General features: G+C 42.9%; 1 protein-coding gene across 8 annotated transcripts in view; it reads left to right on the forward strand.

Annotated features, from left to right (window-relative positions):
• Fas1 (fasciclin 1) overlaps positions 1–21,033 on the forward strand; it is a 541,608-nt gene that overhangs the window by 239,539 nt on the left and 281,036 nt on the right. For all 8 annotated transcript variants that reach the window (XM_071667107.1, XM_071667100.1, XM_071667104.1 and 5 more), the window contains exons 2-3: positions 5,312–5,450; positions 11,654–11,850. In XM_071667107.1, coding sequence (XP_071523208.1) covers positions 5,312–5,450; positions 11,654–11,850 — 336 coding nt within the window. The remainder of the gene's footprint in view (positions 1–5,311; positions 5,451–11,653; positions 11,851–21,033) is intronic.

The following is a 21,033-nucleotide window of genomic DNA, read 5'->3' on the forward strand; positions in this document are numbered from 1 at the left end:
ACAGTCGCGAAAAATAGGAGATAATTCTATTAGTGTAGCCAGGGAACTATGCCATCCAGGATTTTCCAAGTGTTCCAGAGGAGGACAACCTCTTTGATTTCAGTCGTTTCCAGAAGTTCCGTTCCTTAACTGCGCCGCTGAAAGATCTTTGCTCACTTCGTAAAATTCTTCAGTTTTGCCCCGCCGTGAGGAGTGATGGTTTTTCACAGAGCATTATTCTGTTGTGTTCATGATGGTATTGTCTCCTTAAAGAGCGTCGTCATCATTGTTTTTCCTGCCGTGTCTAGGAGGTCGGCAAGATCCAGCCTGCTGCTGTCTGTGTGGAAGAAGCAACCGTTTGACCCCCCTCACCCTCTAAGCCGCCGCCCCCCCCCCCCCCCCCACACCCCCACCCACCACCACCACCATTTGTGGGGTGGAGCGATGTGATCCATGATCAGATTCTTGGGAATAATGTCAGGGTCCAGACGTTTCGTCGACATGGTCTTCAGTACTTGAGCAAATGGTGCTTTCCGTTTCTTAATGAAGACAGAGTTTTAGGAGTCTGGTCCCCGGGTCGGAGAGAATGGGCATGTGCTCAGTGGCGCCCTCGAAGTCCTGTGGTGAGATCTGCGAGGTAATACTGTTAAGGTCTAGGAAGAAGAAGGGTTAGGTCGTCTTCATGGTGGTATTTAGCCTCGCTGAAGACCGATTCATACTGCGTTTTATGGTATCTCACTCGTCTCCTGGCCATTCCTCGTGTATATGGCCTTTCTGTTGTGGGTGGGCAAGTGGAATTGATGGTTCTTGCTTTGCTTTTTTGCACATTACATTTTTAAGCAAACCGTGTCATTGTTCTTCTTTACGTGGCTAGTTAACCTTAACGTGTCAATGCTCTAGTTCACCCAGTTAGTTAGCCCTGTTGTTGCCATTGTTATTAAAGTTTACAGGGTTAAGTTAACCTTCCTGTGTTGTTACTTTGGTTTACATGGGCAGGTTAACCTTGCCTTGTTAGTGCTGAGGTTTACCTCGTAAGACATCCTTGTCATTGCTATAGTTTACATTTGCTTGTTAACCTTGCCATGTCATGGTTGTAGTTCACCTATTGTCCCCATCTGACAAGATTGATTATGCCAGAGTCTACATTCTTAGCTGCTAATTGATAAAGTTGTGAAAGTATTCATGTACGCCGTCAGGAGCAGCACGAAGAGAACTTACGCAATGTTGATAGCCAAGACTTAAGAAAGCTTTCATAGCGTTACTGAAGTTACTGTGGGTAAACTTTACCTATGAACTCATCAACTTCATGGGGTAGTCGTACTGGAAGGTGTATGGTGAGGGATAAGGCAGGGTTCCCTGACCTCCCCCACTCACCAGCCCTGATCGTCCAACCCACAATGGTCTTACACCCGCACAACCACTCTGGTCATCCACTCACACTGGTTGTCCACCCACACTGGTCGTCCACCGACACACCATCATTGGTCGTCCCCCCACACACTTGCACCGGTCGTCCAACCAGAGCCACACAGGTCGCTCTTCACACAGCTGTTCAGATCGTCCCGAGTGAGAACATGAGGGGATGTGGGGTGAGCGATACCTTGGGTTGTGGGGAGAGAGCACAAGGAGGTGTGGGGAGAAAGTACTTCTCTGAAGGAAGGAAGAACGCAATATCCATGGGCAGGTGTTCGTCTGAGGATCCCACAGCTTGGGGAAGGGCGCTGGGTGGGTGAGGAGGGGAGGAAAGGGAAGATAACGGGGAGAGAGAGAGAGAGAGAGAGAGAGAGAGAGAGAGAGAGAGAGAGAGAGAGAGTCATTCCTCAAGTTGTCAGACTTCACTTAACATCACCACTATACAGTCTGTGAACCAAAAACAACAACAAAGCAGCAGCAGCAGCCACCCTTCCAGCAGATACACTAGGTACCTTGCAGACCCAGGCCGAGTTCCCCTCCCTGCTGGAAGACCTGGTGAGAGTCCCTTTCCCTGCTGGCAGATGGAGGCAGATAAGGTTGTCCCGAGTGACGAGAGTGAGGGCTGGGCCGCAGTAGTGGGAGCTGTAGTGCGTACTTGACCCAGTGATCCACAGCACACTTTTCATGATCTTCAGTGTTAACAGCAGTCAGTAGACGTGAGCGAGCAGAGTATCATTCACGGGAACACATGCAGTCGAAGTCATCGTACGTATTGTTCAGAAATATACACATTTCTATCTGCCAAAGGCCCACCACCTCAGGCCACACACCTCACGCCAGTCTTTCCTCCTCACGGAATTAATGAGAAAAATGTTTGTTGAGAATAATCTCTGGTATACACGGCTTTGAGCCCCATCCTTCCCCGTGGCTCTTTTCGACCTGGGGGCCTCCCAGCTCCATACCCTAGTGACATAGGCCTGGGCGTCACAGTTGGCCCCTGGAGAGGGGGGGATGTTGTCTCCTAGCCAGCATTAGGGTAGGGTCGGCATGGGTGTTACCATGGTAACTGGGGATGGTGAAGGTGTTGAAGGCTACCCCATGCGGGGCCATGTCTGACCACACTCGAATGAGGCAACAACGATGATTAATGTAAGTGGTGGTAGAAGGAGGCCTACATGTGCCTTTGACGACCTCCACCGTCTCCCTCGCGTTCTTAACCCTACTCCTCCTCCTCCTCCTCCTCCTCCTCCTCCCTTTTCCCTACCGTCGCGTCCCTCCCTTCCTCTTCTCCCCCTCCCTCCTTTTCTCCCTTCCCTCCTCCTCCTCCTCTTCTTTGTTCTCCCTCATCCTCCTGGGTACACATGTAGCTGCTCCTCCTCTCCTTCTTTGTCCTCCCCCTCCTCATCCTCCTGGGTACACATGTACCTTTTACATATTTCCGAATCCTTTTACTGACCCTCACACGTGGCCAGGACTGTTGGTGATCCACAAGTGGCCAGAATTTCTGCTGACACTCGGCCAGGACCACTCAAGATTAGCAGGGTCATGGAACAATGCCTGGCAAGGTCAGGGAACAGTGCCTGGCAGGGTTAGGGAACAATGCCTGGCAGGGTTAGGGAACAATACCTGGCAGGGTCAGGGAACAATGTCTGGCAGGGTCAGGGAACAATGCCTGGCAGGGTCAAGGAACAATGCCTGGCAGTGTCATGAAGCAATGTCTGGCAGGGTCATGGAACAATGCCTGGCAGGGTCAGGGAACAATGTCTGGCAGGATCATGAAGCAATGTCTGGCAGGGTCATGGAACAATGTCTTGCAGGATGATAGAGCAATACCTGGTAGGGTCATGGAGGAATGCCTTAAGGGATCATAGTCCTTCAGTGTGTGAGTCAGCCATGGTCTTCCGGTAGGTGTAAGTCAACCATGGTCATCCAGTAGGTGTGTGAGTCAGCCATGGTCTTCCAGTAGGTGTAAGTCCACCATGGTCATCCAGTAGGTGTGTGAGTCAGCCATGGTCTTCCAGTAGGTGTAAGTCCACCATGGTCATCCAGTAGGTGTGTGAGTCAGCCATGGTCTTCCAGTAGGTGTAAGTCCACCATGGTCATCCAGTAGGTGTGTGAGTCAGCCATGGTCTTCCAGTAGGTGTAAGTCCACCATGGTCATCCAGTAGGTGTGTGTCAGCCATGGTCTTCCAGTAGGTGTAAGTCCACCATGGTCATCCAGTAGGTGTGTGAGTCCACCATGGTCTTCCAGTAGGTGTAAGTCCACCATGGTCATCCAGTAGGTGTGTGAGTCCACCATGGTCATCCAGTAGGTGTGTGAGTCAGCCATGGTCTTCCAGTAGGTGTAAGTCCACCATGGTCATATAGTAGGTGTGGGAGTCAGCCATGGTCTTCCAGTGGGTGTAAGTCCACCATGGTCATCCAGTAGGTGTGAGTCAGCCATGGTCTTCCAGTAGGTGTAAGTCCACCATGGTCATCCAGTAGGTGTGTGAGTCAGCCATGGTCTTCCAGTAGGTGTAAGTCCACCATGGTCATCCAGTAGGTGTGGGAGTCAGCCATGGTCCTTTAGTAAGTGTTTGAGTCTACCATGGTTCTCTTGAAGGTACTTAAGATTGTAATTCCATTACAGTTGTTTGAAATTATGATAAGGAAACATGCTTGATGTGTTCTTCAAAATGCATTTTTCTTTGTAATAAGTTTTATATTTTTTTTTCAGATTTTGTTTACCTGCTAAAAAGTTCTGTAAAGGTCATTAGGTTCTAGAGCTTTACCACCTCCACAAAATCAGTCGTTCACTCTAAGTTACTGACCTGTATTTAGTAGCTCTAACTCCCGCGCCCTGCAGATATGCGTAACGAGTGCATATAGCAGACCCCATAGCCAGGACTTCCTAAAGGGATGGTTGAAACAATGCATGGCGGACCATTTTTATGCACTGACCTAATCATTACGGAAAGGTCGAGTGATGGAGGCAGCCTGCATAATCATCATTATTTGGATTAACTATGCACACACGTTTTGTGAAGATTTCTAAACTAGTTACATTCAGCAGTGCAATATCGCATTTTCTATGTTTATTCTTTAATCACACGTTACATACTATCAGTTTTCCTAACACTAGTTTATCCCTGCAGCGAACAAGATATTTTGACCCTCACCAAATCTTCCCACTCTCTCCAGGAATTCCTGCATAATGGACATCGCAAAATCTGTCGTGTTAATTTTTCTTCTGAACTGCTAATGCATGATACATACAGGGGTCTCGATGGCTCCAGTGTGGGGTGCTACCCGCATATCAGGGATGGCTCCTCTTCCACCTCTGTCTTAGCCAGAGTGGAATCGAAAACCTTCGGCCTTGTTAACCCTTCAGTTATCACCTTTTTTCATCCATCCCTCACTGTCCTCCATGATGCTGCTGCCCCCCCCCCCCCCCTCTCTCTCTCTCTCTCTCTCTCTCTCTCTCTCTCTCTCTCTCTCTCTCTCTCTCTCTCTCAGGTATATTTTGGTCAGTGTTCCTGTGAGTTTTATGCACGTTCCAGCCACTAAGGCCTTAACCTGCAGCGTACGCCTCACCACTTCTTTCATTAGTGTGTGTGTAGACTCCCCACACCAGGAATGAACATTATGATACCTTCTTTCCTGTGACGGCTAGGCTGTGGAATTACCTTCCTTCATTCACATCTCCTCCTTTCTATATATCTTTCCCTTAAGAGTTAGTTGTACAAACTCCTAAAGAGCTGAATTTGATACTGTCTGTGTGTTATTTCCTAACATTGTTTACCTGTTCCTTTCATCCGAGGTGACCGAGTCTGGGGCGTAACTTGTTACATGTAGAGAGGTGGCCAAGTTCGTATGGCCAGTCCATTAAACCCTGGCCTTATTGTATGTTTAACACCGTGTATGTTTGTGTGTATGGCAGGTGGCGCGGATCATCCAGGAGGACCAGCTGCTGGCCCTGAAAGTAGAGAAGCAGGCCTACACCGCCTTCATGCCCACCAACGAGGCCATGATGCAATACCAAGGACCCAAGGACAGCAGGCTCATCCAGTACCACCTGGGTAAGTCTCTCTCTCTCTCTCTCTCTCTCTCTCTCTCTCTCTCTCTCTCTCTCTCTCTCTCTCTCTCTCTCTCTCTCTCTCGTTACCTGTTTCCATTCTCGTGTGCTTGACGCGTCATCACAGCAAGTATTCTCAGTTACATTCCCCATCTGAGGGCTCAAGGACAGTGACCAGGATGCCTTTGGCAGCACAAGCAAGCTCATGCCTGCCAAACACCCAATCGCCTCTTTACCTGTCTATCTATCGATCTATTTATATCTCTAATGCTTACTCCCTTCTGGAACTCCCTCAAGGGGGTGGCCACGGCAAGAGAATCTAATACTACTGAACTTCAGTCCCGCTTTTTAGCCTCTTGTGCCTCGCCCTTAATGGGCCACTAGCACAGTGTTTGCAGAGGCTCGTACTAAATGTTCCAATTGATTACTTCTACCAAATGTGTCCAACGAATGTTCCTAGCTACTGCCACTACCTAATGGTCCCACCTATTGTCCATACCTACTTCTTGTACCTAATATTTCTACCAAATGTTCCTGCCTACTATTTATTGCTCTTACCATTTTGCCAAAAGGCAGGGCTAGACCTTAGTGCCTACCACACGAAAATATGGATTTACGAAGCTGTGTGAGTTACGAAGAATAAGGTGTTTGAGTTACGAAGAGTAAGCTGTGTGAGTTAAGTGTTGCCAAGTGTTGTATGTGACGAGTAAAGACTATGTTTGTGGACGGAATGCCATGAGTCCACATGTGGGTGAAGCAGAAAGTTAAGGCAGCTACCTGGGTCACAGGAGTGCAACTTGAAAATCACGGAAGACCTGGCTTACTACACAGCAGCCGTCACTAACCCTCCCAGTACTCAGGCAAGTACTGCAGGGCTCCTGAGAGGAATTTTATCACGGGGTACAGAGTTTCTTTCGGCCCCCCTTCCCTTCTCCAATAGTCATCCTGTTTTGTATCCATTACGGTTTCATGTCGTGAGCTGTAAGGCCAGAAAGTGTATGGAAGATGAGAGAGGGATGAACGGAGCGCTTTGTTGATATTCTCCATTTTCTGACATCCCAAGAATTTCCCGGGCCCCCTTTTGGCCCCCTACACACACACACACACACACACACACACACACACACACACATACTCAGAGACCCTGGCAAGTAATACTAGTGATATACCTCCCTGGTCGTTGGCTGCCTATCATTTACTGCCTACTCCCAAAATCAACCCATACTCAGTCATCTTTCAATTCTTCTTTTATTCATCACTGGACAAATTCTGATATTCCTTAAATCAAATCTTAATTCACACATTTATACTTTACCTAAGGCTGAGCTTAAATGTACACAGATTTTTTTTGTACGCAAGTGTAGATTCAGACAATATGACAGATCTAACTTTTGATACCGAGTACAATTGTTGAAGTTAATTGGTCCCAGAGGAGCTGTGCTCACAAGCTGACCCCAAAAGAATATGAAAATGGGGGATAAGTCAAGGAAAAAAAAGTCTTCAGAAAAGGAAAGCTTTGGAAGAGGGGGGGGGGGAGTTGCCAGGGATATTGTCACAAGTGGTCATTCCTGATAATTTCACATACACCAGATGGCTTGATCCTAAAATATTCACGGGAAAAAAAAGACAGTAATAAAAGATTTGATAGAAATCTGAATGACCCAAGTAGAGTACTCATGACACTGAACCAACACGTTCCAGAATACTGTAATGTGTTACAGAATACAGTAATTACTACACATTGTACTATCCAGAGCAGATACAGAACGCAAGGGTTCTGAACCTTTATAATGTATGTAGACCACTAACAGACACCCACTGGCTGTTGACCCTCAGCATGTACCCAACATTACATCAGGTCTGATATCGCATTAAAGAACAAATAATATCATCCAAGCCTTTACTAGAGATATTGCTCGTGGTAAAATTTATTTATTTATTCTTTGATTTTTACCCTCCATGGGCCGCTGGGGAATGGGCCATGGACCAGAGGATAAGAACCTCTACAGTATAACAGGTAACGAAAAAAAAAAAAGATTGTGTGAAATGTGACCTAGTTTGTCGAGGTGTATGAACGCTCGCTAGGCACATCCTTCCCTCAGTAAGGATGACACCAGTTAAGATGCTGTTGTACTGAAGATCAGCGAATGGAAGATGAGTTTAATCTCTATGTGGGAAGACGAAAAGTTGGTGCTAAGTGCCAGCCAATGGGAGGATGAAAGGCTGGTTGTAAGGACTACTGGGGAGATTTTAGTGTGGATGGCTTGGCTAATGACAGTCATATTGAGAGAAGATAAATATGATTTTTTTTTTTTTGTATCCCCTCCTCTAGATGATTTCAATAGCAGGCAGCAAGTGATCCATACCCAGAAATCTTTTGTCCCAAGCCGATGAAATCACCCAGAGGGAGGGAAGTAGAGTAACTCAAAAAAGATGTTATATGTGTCAGCAAAATAGGAAACGTTAAGAAAGGGGTTTTCTTGAACTCATAAACTGTAAAGGCTAATCTGCTCTTTGATACCAGTACAACATTCAAGGTCAGTGGGATACAGAAAGCTGTGTTCACAAAATTACCATCGGACACTTCCTAATGAATTTGGAACCATGGAATCTTCTAAATCTGGAGTCACCAAGAATGAATGTATCAATAACAGTTAAAAACTTTTGAGTTTTCTCCACTTCATGACACTAAGTACAATTTTCTAGGCCATGTGGTTGAAGATGAGTTACATTTAACATGATGATCTTCAGTAAAATAGGGAAGGTAGATAGAAAACGAAAACATTAAGAAATAGAATCTAGAAGGATTTTTACGTGTCTTCATTCTTGGAAATTTCACGTAAATCAAGCGAATAGGTGCTCAGAGATTTTCAGCAGACCAAAATGTAAAAAGAAACAGGCATTTAGAAATTTGGATGCAGCATTAAGTAAAGAAGTCTTCTAGAGAGAGAGAGAGAGAGAGAGAGAGAGAGAGAGAGAGAGAACATACATAATGCCAACATTAGGCCTCCAGAAAGTTAGTTTTAAGGATAAGTGGGAGAAAAAGTGGTAAAAAAAACGCCAGTGGGAAATAAGTTGGTTATAAGGACCAGTTTGCAGACCGGATGATTGCTTCGTCGATAATGATGACCAGAATTTCCCTGGTTGTAGCCGGTAGTTGAAAAGATATAGTAGAGAAGCAAGTTGGTTCCACGGACCAGAGGGGCGACGGAGAGGGTGTTCCGATGACCGGAAAGTTGAGAAGTTGATCCTTAAGACCATGGAGTGAATGAAGTGTTGGTTCTAAGGAGCACAGAAAGGACAAATTATTAGTCTGAAGAGAAGTGGGAGGATTAGACGTTCAGTCTGAGATCCAAAAGGAAAATGAAACTTACCTCCTAAGATCAGAAGGAGGATGAAAAGTAGGAGGAAGTTAGTATCGTTGGGTTTGCATAGATAATGATATTAAAACGAAGGTTAATTTGAAAATTCATTTTTCTTAGAGTTGCCCCATTCTTTATATTATAGGTGATTTCAGTGTTGTTCCATCCTTTATTATAGGTGATTTCAGTGTTGTCCATCCTTTATTATAGGTGATTTCAGTGTTGCTCCATCCTTTATATTATAGGTGATTTCAGTGTTGCTCCATCCTTTATATTATAGGTGATTTCAGTGTTGCTCCATTCTTTATATTATAGGTGATTTCAGTGTTGTTCCATCCTTTATATTATAGGTGATTTCAGTGTTGTTCCATCCTTTATATTATAGGTGATTTCAGTGACAAGCAGCAAGTGATCCACTTTCATTTTGACATTGATATCACTTGGAGGAAGATATACCCAACAAGAATGGTGGAACAATAAGCAAGAGTGATTGTGAAAGTGAAAAACAAGGGCTGATGTCACCAGGTGTAACTTGCTGTGGTACAGGGGAATTTTGATGTAAATTCACAGTATTTGATTTTGGGTTATTATGAACTTGCTCTTTTAGAACATGCCCTGAAAAGTGATAGACATCAGTTAACTCGAGAAAAAAATGGATTTCCAAGATGTATCAGCAAAACTTTTTTTTTTTAGGTGTAGAACTGCTAAGGTTTACCAAACTTTTGACACCAAGTAACTCTCTGGTTTCAAGACGACCTTGCTTCGGTGGAGTTGCACTCACAGTATCACTTCAGAACAGGAAGCTATTTAGATTAAAAGGTTTTCAAGTGTATCGGCAATTTTCAGAAGAAAAAAAGAAAGTTCTAGTAAAGTTGCAAAGCTACAATGGTTGGTTGGTTGGCAATGTGGGCTTTATACCTTCCGACCACCCAGATCATTAAGGCTTTCAACATTTAAGTAATAACACACCAATTGGAAAATTTTGAACACCTTTTTTAGGTGGCCAAGATACTTTTAAGATCATACGCATTGTCACCACATATGGCCAGGCCACCATCACTGAAGTTCTTTATGTACCTTCTAAAAGCAAATACAGTGGAGCTTTATAGATTAACCCGTTACGAAAGAGATATTCACAAAAAGTGCCATATGAAAATCATTGTAGTGGTTAGTGTCACAGATTATTATAAATCCATGGGCCACTTAGGATAGACACAACATGGGTGTGAATCCTGGCCTTGGACGTTAGTCCACAGTTATTCATTCTCCTCTCAAATCTAGTTAACAAAATGGGTACCTTGCGTAGGCCGCTTTATATAAATATATATATATATATATATATATATATATATATATATATATATATATATATATATATATATATATATATGTATATATATGTATATATATATATATATATATATATATATATATATATATATATTTATTTATTTATTTATTTATTATACTTTGTCGCTGTCTCCCGCGTTTGCGAGGTAGCGCAAGGAAACAGACGAAAGAAATGGCCCAACCCCCCCCCCCATACACATGTATATACATACGTCCACACACGCAAATATACATACCTACACAGCTTTCCATGGTTTACCCCAGACGCTTCACATGCCTTGATTCAATCCACTGACAGCACGTCAACCCCGGTATACCACATCGCTCCAATTCACTCTATTCCTTGCCCTCCTTTCACCCTCCTGCATGTTCAGGCCCCGATCACACAAAATCTTTTTCACTCCATCTTTCCACCTCCAATTTGGTCTCCCTCTTCTCCTCGTTCCGTCCACCTCCGACACATATATCCTCTTGGTCAATCTTTCCTCACTCATTCTCTCCATGTGCCCAAACCACTTCAAAACACCCTCTTCTGCTCTCTCAACCACGCTCTTTTTATTTCCACACATCTCTCTTACCCTTACGTTACTCACTTGATCAAACCACCTCACACCACACATTGTCCTCAAACATCTCATTTCCAGCACATCCATCCTCCTGCGCACAACTCTATCCATAGCCCACGCCTCGCAACCATACAGCATTGTTGTAACCACTATTCCTTCAAACATACCCATTTTTGCTTTCCGAGATAATGTTCTCGACTTCCACACATTCTTCAAGGCTCCCAGAATTTTCGCCCCTCCCCCACCCTATGATCCACTTCCGCTTCCATGGTTCCATCCGCTGCCAGATCCACTCCCAGATATCTAAAACACTTCACTTCCTCCAGTTTTTCTCCATTCAAACTCACCTCCCAATTGACTTGACCCTCAACCCTACTGTACCTAATAACCTTGCTCTTATTCACATTTACTCTTAACTTTCTTCTTTCACACACTTAACCAAACTCAGTCACCAGCTTCTGCAGTTTCTCACATGAATCAGCCACCAGCGCTGTATCATCAGCGAACAACAACTGACTCACTTCCCAAGCTCTCTCATCCCCAACAGACTTCATACTTGCCCCTCTTTCCAAAACTCTTGCATTCACCTCCCTAACAACCCCATCCATAAACAAATTAAACAACCATGGAGACATTACACACCCCTGCTGCAAACCTACATTCACTGAGAACCAATCACTTTCCTCTCTTCCTACACGTACACATATATATATATATATATATATATATATATATATATATATATATATATATATATATATCATGACTTCAGTGATAAATTCCTACAATCCCAGTGTATCTTTGAAATGAAAATTTTAATGAATTTAAATTTTATAAGGAAAAGTTTATATATTAATGAGATCCTTTCATATCTCTCTTCACTCTTGAGTCTTTTGCTCATGCCTATTTTCTTTAAATTTGCATTTCAGTAAATCTACCCTACTTGGTCAAGGAGATGCCAGATGAACTCAATACTGATTTGCCTGGCAACCCTCAAGTTTATGTGACTCGTCTTCCTTCTGGAAATCCTGCTATTAAGGGCTGGGAAGATTATAACTACTTCATCAATAATGCCAAGATTATTGATGCCAATTACATAGCTCAAGGGGAAAATCAGCTAAGACAGGTAAGGAAACTCCTGTTGATTCCATGAAATATTCCTTGAAGGCTCGGATAGGGGTGTCTAAATGTGTGTGGATGTAACCAAGATGAGAAAAAAGGAGAGATAGGTAGTATGTTTGAGGAAAAGAACCTGGATGTTTTGGCTCTGAGTGAAAAATAAATCTCAAGAGTAAAGGAAGAGAGTGGTTTGGGAATGTCTTTGGAGTAAAGTCACTGGTTGGTGAGAGGATAAGAGCAAAGGAGGGAGTAGCACTCCTCCTGAAACAGTTGTGGGAGTATGTGATAGAGTGTAAGAAAGTTGATTCTAGATTGATATGGGTAAAACTGAAACTGGATGTAGAGAAATGGGTGATTATTGGTGCCTATGCACTTGGTCATAAGAAGAAAGATCATGAGAGGCAAGTGTTTTAGGAGAAGTTTAGCGAGTGTGTTAGCAGCTTTCATGCATGAGACTGGGTTATAGTGATTGGTGATTTGTATGCAAAGGTGAGTAATGTAGCAGTTGGGGGTATGATTGGTGCACATGGGGTGTTCACTGTTGTAAATGGAAATGGTTAAGACCTGGCTTAAAAAGAGAGATATACATAAGTATATGTGAGTAGGAGAGATGGCCAGAGGGCGGAATTGGATTACGTGTTAATTGATAGGTGTGTAAAAGAGAGACATTTGGATGTTTAATGTGGTGAGATTGGTAGCTGGAGAGATGTCTGATCACTATCTTGTGGAGGTGAAGGCGAAGATTTGTAGAGGTTTTCAGAAAAGAAGAGAGAATGTTGGGAAGAGGAGAATGGTGAGAGTAAGTGAGCTTGGAAAGGAGACTTGTATGAGGAAGTACTAGGAGAGATTGAGTGTAGAATGGCAAAAGGTGAGAGCAAAGTACATAAGGGAAGTGACCGAGGAATGGGATGTATTTAGGGAAGCAGTGATGGTTTGGGCAAAAGATACGTGTGGCATGAGAAAGGTTTGAGGTGGGCAGATTAGAAAGGGTAGTGAGTGGTGGGATAAAGTAAGATTGTTAGTGAAAGAGAAGCAAGAGGCGTTTGGACAATTTTTGCAGCAAAATAGTGCAAATGACTGGGAGATTATAAAAGAAAGCAGCAGGAGGTCAAGAGAAAGGTGCAAGAGTTGAAAAAGAGGGCAAATGAGAGTTGGGGTGAGAGAGTGTCAATAAATTTCAGAGAAAATAAAGAGATGTTTTGGAAGGAGGTAAATAAAGTGCGTAAGACAAGAGAACAGATGGGAACATCGGTGAAGGGGGCTAATGGGAAGGTAATAACAAGTAGTGCTGAAGTGAGAAGGAGATGGAGTGAGTATTTTGAAGGTTTGTTAAATGTGTTTGATGATAGAGTGGCAGATATGGGGCGATTTGGGCAAGGTAGTGTGCGAAGTGAGAGGGTAAGGGAGAATGGTTTGGTAAACAGAGAAGAGGTAGTGAAAGCTTTGTGGAAGATGAAATCCGGCAAGGCGGCAGGTTTGGATGGTATTGCAGTGGAATTTATTAAAAAAAGGGGGTGACTGTGTTGTTGATTGGTTGGTAAGATATTCACTGTATGTATGGATCATGGTCAAGTGCCTGAGGATTGGCGGAATGCATGCATAGTGCCATTGTACAAAGGCAAAGGGGATGATGGTGTTCTCAGATTACAGAGGCATACGTGTGATAAGTATTCCTGGAAAATTATATAGGAAGGTATTGATTGAGAGGGTAAAGGCATGTATAGAGCATCAGATTGGGGAAGAGCAGTGTGCTTTCAGAAATGGTAGAGGATGTGTGGATCAGGGTTTGCTTTCAAAAATGTATGTGAGAAATACTTAGAAATACAATTAGATTTGTGTGTAGCATTTATGGATCTGGAGAAGGCATATGATAGGGTTAATAGAGATGATTTGTGTAAGGTTTAAGAGTAGATGGTGTGGGAGAAAAGTTGCTAGAAGCAGTCAAAAGTTTTTACCAAGGATGTAAAGCATGTGTACCAGTGGGAAGAGAGGAAAGTGAGTGGTTCCCAGTGAATGTCAGTTTGTGGCAGGGGTGCATGATGTCTCCAAGGTTGTTTGATTTGTTTAGGTACGGGATGGTTAGGGAGATGAATGCAAAAGTTTTGGAGAGATAGTCAAGTATGTAGTCTGTTGTGGATGAGAGGGCTTGGGAAGTGAGTCAGTTGTTCGCTGATGATACAGTGCTGGTGGCTGATTCGGGTGAGAAACTGCATTAGTTGGTGACTGAGTTTGGTAAAGTGTGTGAAAGAAGAAAGCTGAGAAAAGTTGATTGGGAGATAAGTTTGAATGGAGAAATACTGGAGGAAGTGAAGTGTTTTACATATCTGGGAGTGGATTTAGCAGCGGATGGAACCATGGAAGAGGAAGTGAGTTACAGGGTGGGAGAGGGGACAAAGGTTCTGGGAGCGTTGAAGAATGTGTGGAAGGCGAGAGCGTTACCTTAGAGAGCAAAAATGGGATGTTTGAAGGGAATGTGGTTCCAACAATGTTATATAGCTGCAAGGCATGGGCAATAGATAGGATTGTGCGAAGGAGAGTGGATGTGTGTGAAATGAAATGTTTGAGGACAGTACATATACATATCTATACATTTCAACACATATATATATATCCTATTATTTTTCCTAATTATTATACTTTGTTGCCGTCTCCCGCGTTAGCAAGGTAGCGCAAGGAAACAGACAAAAGAATGGCCCAACCCACCTACATACACATGTATATACATAAACGCCTACACACGCACATATACATACCCGTACATTTCAACATATACATACATAGACATATACATATATTTTTTTTTTCTTTTTTTTTTTGCTTTGTTGCTGTCTCCTGCGTTTGCGAGGTAGCGCAAGGAAACAGACGAAAGAAATGGCCCAACCCACCCCCATACACATGTATATACATACACGTCCACACACGCAAATATACATACCTACACAGCTTTCCATTGCTTACCCCAGACGCTTCAAATGCCCTGATTCAATCCACTGACAGCTCATCAACCCCGGTATACCACATCGATCCAATTCACTCTATTCCTTGCCCTCCTTTCACCCTCCTGCATGTTCAGGCCCCGATCACACAAAATCTTTTTCACTCCATCTTTCCACCTCCAATTTGGTCTCCCACTTCTCCTCGTTCCCTCCACCTCCGACACATATATCCTCTTGGTCAATCTTTCCACACTCATTCTCTCCATGTGCCCAAACCATTTCAAAACACCCTCTTCTGCTCTTTCAACCACGCTCTTTTTATTTCCACACATCTCTCTTACCTTACGTTACTTACTCGATCAAACCAACTCACACCACACATTGTCCTCAAACATCTCATTTCCAGCACATCCACTCTCCTGCGCACAACTCTATCCATAGCCCACGCCTCGCAACCATACAAAATTGTTGGAACCACTATTCCTTCAAACATACCCATTTTTGCTTTCCGAGATAATGTTCTCGACTTCCACACATTCTTCAAGACTCCCAGGATTTTCACCCCCCTCCCCCACCCTGTGACTCGCTTCTATTTCCATGGTTTCATTGGCTGCTAAGTCACTCCTAGATATCTAAAGCACTTCACTTCCTCCAATTTTTTCTCCATTCAAACTTACATCCCAATTTACTTGTCCCTCAACTCTAATGAACCTAATAACTTTGCTCTTATTCACTTCGACTCACAGCTTTCTTCTTTGACACACTCTACCAAACTCAGTCACCAGTTAATGCAGTTTCTCACTCGAATCAGCCACCAGTGCTGTATCATCAGCGAACAACAACTGACTCACTTCCCATGCTATCCACAACAGACTGCATACTTGGCCCTCTCTCCAAAACTTGCATTCACCTCCCTAACCAACCAACCCATAAACAAATTAAACAACCATGGAGACACCAAGCATCCCTGCTGCAAACTGACATTCACAGGGAACCAATCACTCTCCTCTCTTCCTACTCGTACACATCCTTCATAAAAACTTTTCACTACTTCTAACAACTTACCTCCCACACCATATGCTCTTAATACTTTCCAAAAAGCATCTCTATCAACCCTATCATATGCCTTCTGCAGATCCATAAATGCCACATACAAATCCATCTGTTTTTATAAGTGTTTCTCACATACATTCTTCAAAGCAAACCCCTGATCCACTCATCCTCTACCACTTCTGAAACCACAGTGCTCTTCCCCAATCTGATGCTCTGTACATGCCTTTACCCTCTCAATCAATACTCTCTCATATAATTTCCCAGGAATACTCAACAAACTTATACCTCTGTAATCACCATGAACCATACATACACTGAATATCCTTACCACCAATCAAATGCAATACCATCCAAACCTACCGCCTTGCTGGCTTTCATCTTCCGCAAAGCTTTCACTACCTCATCTCTGTTTACCGAACCATTCTCCCTGACTCTCTCACTTCGCACACCACCTCGGCCAAAACACCCTATATCTACCACTCTATAATCAAACACATTCAACAGACCTTCAAAATACTCACTCCATCTCCTTCTCACTTCACCACTATTTGTTATTACCTCCTTTTTTACCCCTTCACCGATGATCCCATTTGTTCTCTTGTCTTACGCACTTTATTTACCTCCTTCCAAATTATCTTTTTATTCTCTCTAGATTTTAATGATACTCTCTCGCCCCAACTCTCATTTTCCCTCATTTTCACCTGTTGCACCTTTCTCTTGACCTCCTGCTGCTTCCTTTTATACACCTCCCAGTCATTTGCACTACTTCCCTGCAAAAATCGTCCAAATGCTTCTCTCTTCTCTTTCACTAACAGTATTATTTCTTCATCCCACCACTCACTCCCCTTTCTAATCTGCCCACCTCCCACCTTTCTCATACCACAAGGATCTTTTGCACAAGCCATCATCACTTCCCTAAATACGTCCCAATCCTCCCCCACTCCCCTTATGTCATTTGCCCTCACCTTCTTCCATTCTGCACTCAGTCTCTCCTGGTACTTCCTCACATAAATCTCCATTACCAGCTCACTTACTCTCACCACTCTCTTCACCCCAACATTCTCTCTTCTTTTCTGAAAACCTCTCCAAATCTTCACCTTCGCCTCCTCAAGATAATGATCAGACATCCCTCCAGCTGCCCTTCTCAGCACATTAACATCCAAAAGTCTCTTTTTCATGAGCTTATCAATTAACACTTAATCCAATAATGCTCTCTGGTCATCTCCCCTACTTACATATGTATACTTATGTATATCTCTGTTTTTAAACTAGGTATTCCCAGTCACCATTCCTTTTTCAGCACACAGATCTACAAGCTCTTCCCCATTTCCATTTACAACACTAAACACCCCATGTACACCAATTATACCCTCAATTGCCACATTACTTACCTTTGCATACAAATCACCCATCACTGTAACCCGGTCTCATGCATCAAAGCTGCTAATACACTCACTCAATTGCTCCCAAAACACTTGCCTCTCATGATCTTTCTTCTCATGACCAGGTGCATATGCACCAATAATCACCCCTCTCTCTCCATCCACTTTCAGTTTTACCCATATCAATCTAGAGTTTACTTTCTTACACTCAATCACATACTATCATTAGTAAACAAATGGAAGTAAGTGAAACAGCAGGCCATGATAAGTTTCATCTAAGGACAATGAAAAAGGAGAAAAAATGAGATAGTTAAGCCTTTGACTGACCTTTTCAGTGTCACTTACTGCAGGGAAAGGTTTCAGAAGAATGAAAGTTTGCCAAGGGAATAACAATATTTAAAGACGCTAATGATTCACCTACTGTGCATTGTCATCCAATAAGCTGAATTTATGTGGTTGGGAAACTTATGGAGACCATCATAATTTTATAAACTATTCAATCACTTAATAAGTGATTCTCAGCAAGGTTTTTGATGAAGTTGCTCATGTGTGACAAATTAGCTTGATTTCTTTTATGTTGTAATCAACATTCATAATGAAAGTAAAGCAGTTATTGTCATCTATATAGATTTTCAAAAAGCATTTGATAAAGTTCCACATCAAAAGTTACTGCCAAGAGTTGATTTACTTGGACAGAAGGGGTTATACTCCATTGGTTAGGAAATTTATCGAGTGGCTGGAACTAAATAATAGTGATTAATGGTCAAGCCTCAGTTTTGTTAGACATAACACATGGATTTGTATGTAGTATTTATGGATCTGGAGAAGGCATATAATAGAGTTGATAGAGATGCTCTGTGGAAGGTATTAAGAGTGTATGGTGTGGTAGGTAAGTTGCTAGAAACAGTGAAAAGTTTTTATCAAGGATGTAAGACGTGTACGAGAAGCAAGAGAGGAAAGCGATTGGTTCCCAGTGAATGTCGTTTTGTGGCAGGGGTGCATGATGTCTCTACGGTTGTTTAATTTGTTCATGGATGAGATGGTTAGGGAGGTGAATGCAAGAGGTCTGGAGAGAGGGGCAAGTATGCAGTCTGTTGTAGATGAGAGGGCTTGGGAAGTGAGTCAGTTGTTGTTTGCTGATGATACAGCACTGGTGGCTGATTCAGGTGAGAAACTGCTGAAGTTGGTGACTGAGTTTGGTAAAGTGTGTGAAAGAAGAAAGCTGAGAGTAACTGTGAATAAGAGCAAGGTTATTAGGCACAGTAGGGTTAAGGGACAAATCAACTGGGAGGTAAGTTTGAATGAAGAAAAACTGAAGGAAGTGAAGTGTTCTAGGTATCTGGGAATAGATTTGGCAGCGAATGAAACTGTGGAAGCGGAAGCGAGTCAGAGGGGTGTAGGAGGGGGCGAAGGTTCTGAGAGCGTTGAAGAATGTGTGGAAGTCGAGAACGTTATCTCAGAGAGCAAAAATGGGTATGTTTGAAGAATTAGTGGTTCCAACAATGTTGTATGGTTAGGAGGCATGGGCTATAGATAGGGTTGTGCAGAGGAGGGTGGATGTGTTGGAAATGAGATGTTTAAGGACAATATTTGGTGTGAGGTGGTTTGATCGAGTAAGTAATGAGAGGGTAAGAGAGATGAGGGGTGGTTAAGAGAGCAGAAGAGGGTGTACTGAAATGGTTTGGTCACATGGAGAGAATGAGTGAGGAAAGATTGACATAAAGGATATATGTGTCAGAGTTGGAGGGAACGAGGAGAAGTGGGAGACCAAATTGGAGGTGGAAGGATGGAGTGAAAATGATTTTGAGTGATCGGGACCTGAACATACAGGAAGGTGAAAGGCTGCAAGGAATTGAGTGAATTGGAACGATGTGGTATACTTGGCTCAATTTGCTGTCATTGGACTGAACCAGGGCATGTGAAGTGTCTGGGGTAAACCATGGAAAGTTTAGTGGGGCCTAGATGTGGAAAGGGAGCTGTGTTTTGGTGCATTACACATGACAGTTAGAGACTGAGTATGAACGAATGTGGCATTTGTTGTCTTTTCCTAGCACTACCTCGCACGAAGGGGGAGGGGGGTGCCATTTCATGTGTGGCGGGAATGGATGAAGGTAGCATGTGTGAATATGTACATGTGTATATATGTATATGTCTGTGTATGTATATATGTATACGTTGAATTATATAGATATGTATATGTGCATATGTGGGCATTTATGTATATACACGTGTATGTGGGTGGGTTAGGCAATTCTTTCGTCTGTTTCCTTGTGCTACCTTGCTAACGTGGGAGACAGCAACAAAATATATTATATGAATATAGAATAAAACACATGTTGTGCCATAGGGATCAGCCTTGGGACTGGTTTTCTTTCTCCTACATATTTATTAATGATATTTGATAAAGTGCTGCTTTGTAAGATACCAAAGTTCTCCAATGATGCTAAGCTGGAAAGTAAATCTACAATTGGAGTGAAATGTCTACAGCTTCGAACTGTTGGACTGGGCTCATAGATAAGAAATGAGTTTGATAAGTCCACAGTTTAACATAGTAAAAATGAGAAGGCTAGCCACTGTATGAATTCTAGTAAAAATGAGGTTAGCTACAGTATGAATTCCAGTAAAGATGAGGTTAGCTACAGTATGAATTTTGTTGTTCCACAAAACGTATATGTGGATAAATACTTGGGGATAATAATCTCTAATCAAAAGCCTAACAAGCATTGCACAGCAGTAAAAAGAGAAAACAAAATTCTTGAACTCATAGGTAAGGCTTTTGAATTTAAGTTTAGGAAAATCATCTTTACTCTTTTCAGCCCATTAGTGTACCTCCATCTTGAAGACCCCATCCCTTGCTTTATGCTGGGATCATGTTCTGCAAAAACCTCTTGGAAAGAGTAACTGTGTATAGGTAACCAGTAAACAAACAGAGAAAAGTGGGATGTGTTCAGCAGCTTTATGGTTAATATTGGCATATTCTTCCATTACCTTCATGCTGTGTAGCTTCTGACATTGAGTAAGCTTATCTAGCCCTCTTTTACTTGCTTGAAATGGCTGTCTCTGCTACTTTATCTTCATTACGTAAACACTGATAAATCTTAAGAGCTTTGGAACTGTGCTGATGGTTGCTAAAACTGCTTTTCTTCGTTTCATGCTCTATAATATAACGAGAGCATTTCATCCTTTTCCATTAGTAGGTTTCTAAACCTTGTCGTTACCTTGGTAATTAGTGGAGTAGAATGAACCACATAACTTCAGATTTTCTCTACAATTTTCTTTTATTTTGCAGAATGTAAATTCACCCACGTTGTAAGCACACTCAAGTGCTGATGCTCCTTCACCAGCTTCAGTGTTTTATGATATTTCTGGCTTAACTTATAAGTCAGAGAGGTTCTCTTCCATATAACTGTGGGTTCTGGGGTAGATGTTGCTGGACATTTGGATGCCATATAAACAAACACAGTGGGTTACAGGAAAATCACATTAGCAGGTATAACCAAATTACACAAATAGCACTGATCCACACAGTTGTAACTGTGAGACCGACCCGTAAGTGGAAACTTGTCTCTCCACCCTGGACCCATGCTTACTCCACCTGCCAACTTTTCCACCCTGACCCATGCGTACTCCACCTGCCAACCTCCACTGAAGGTTTGGCGCACTTTCTACCACACACACACACACACACACACACATATAGGTATAATAGCAAATTTTCCCACGTAAAAATAGGGACTGGTAGAAGTAGGTTCCCTATATACTAGGGAAATTGCACATAGTGATCCTGCATAAAGCGTGGACTGGATGTATTATGTTCAG

This window comes from Panulirus ornatus, chromosome 11 (assembly GCF_036320965.1).
Source record: "Panulirus ornatus isolate Po-2019 chromosome 11, ASM3632096v1, whole genome shotgun sequence".
Taxonomy (NCBI): domain Eukaryota; kingdom Metazoa; phylum Arthropoda; class Malacostraca; order Decapoda; family Palinuridae; genus Panulirus; species Panulirus ornatus.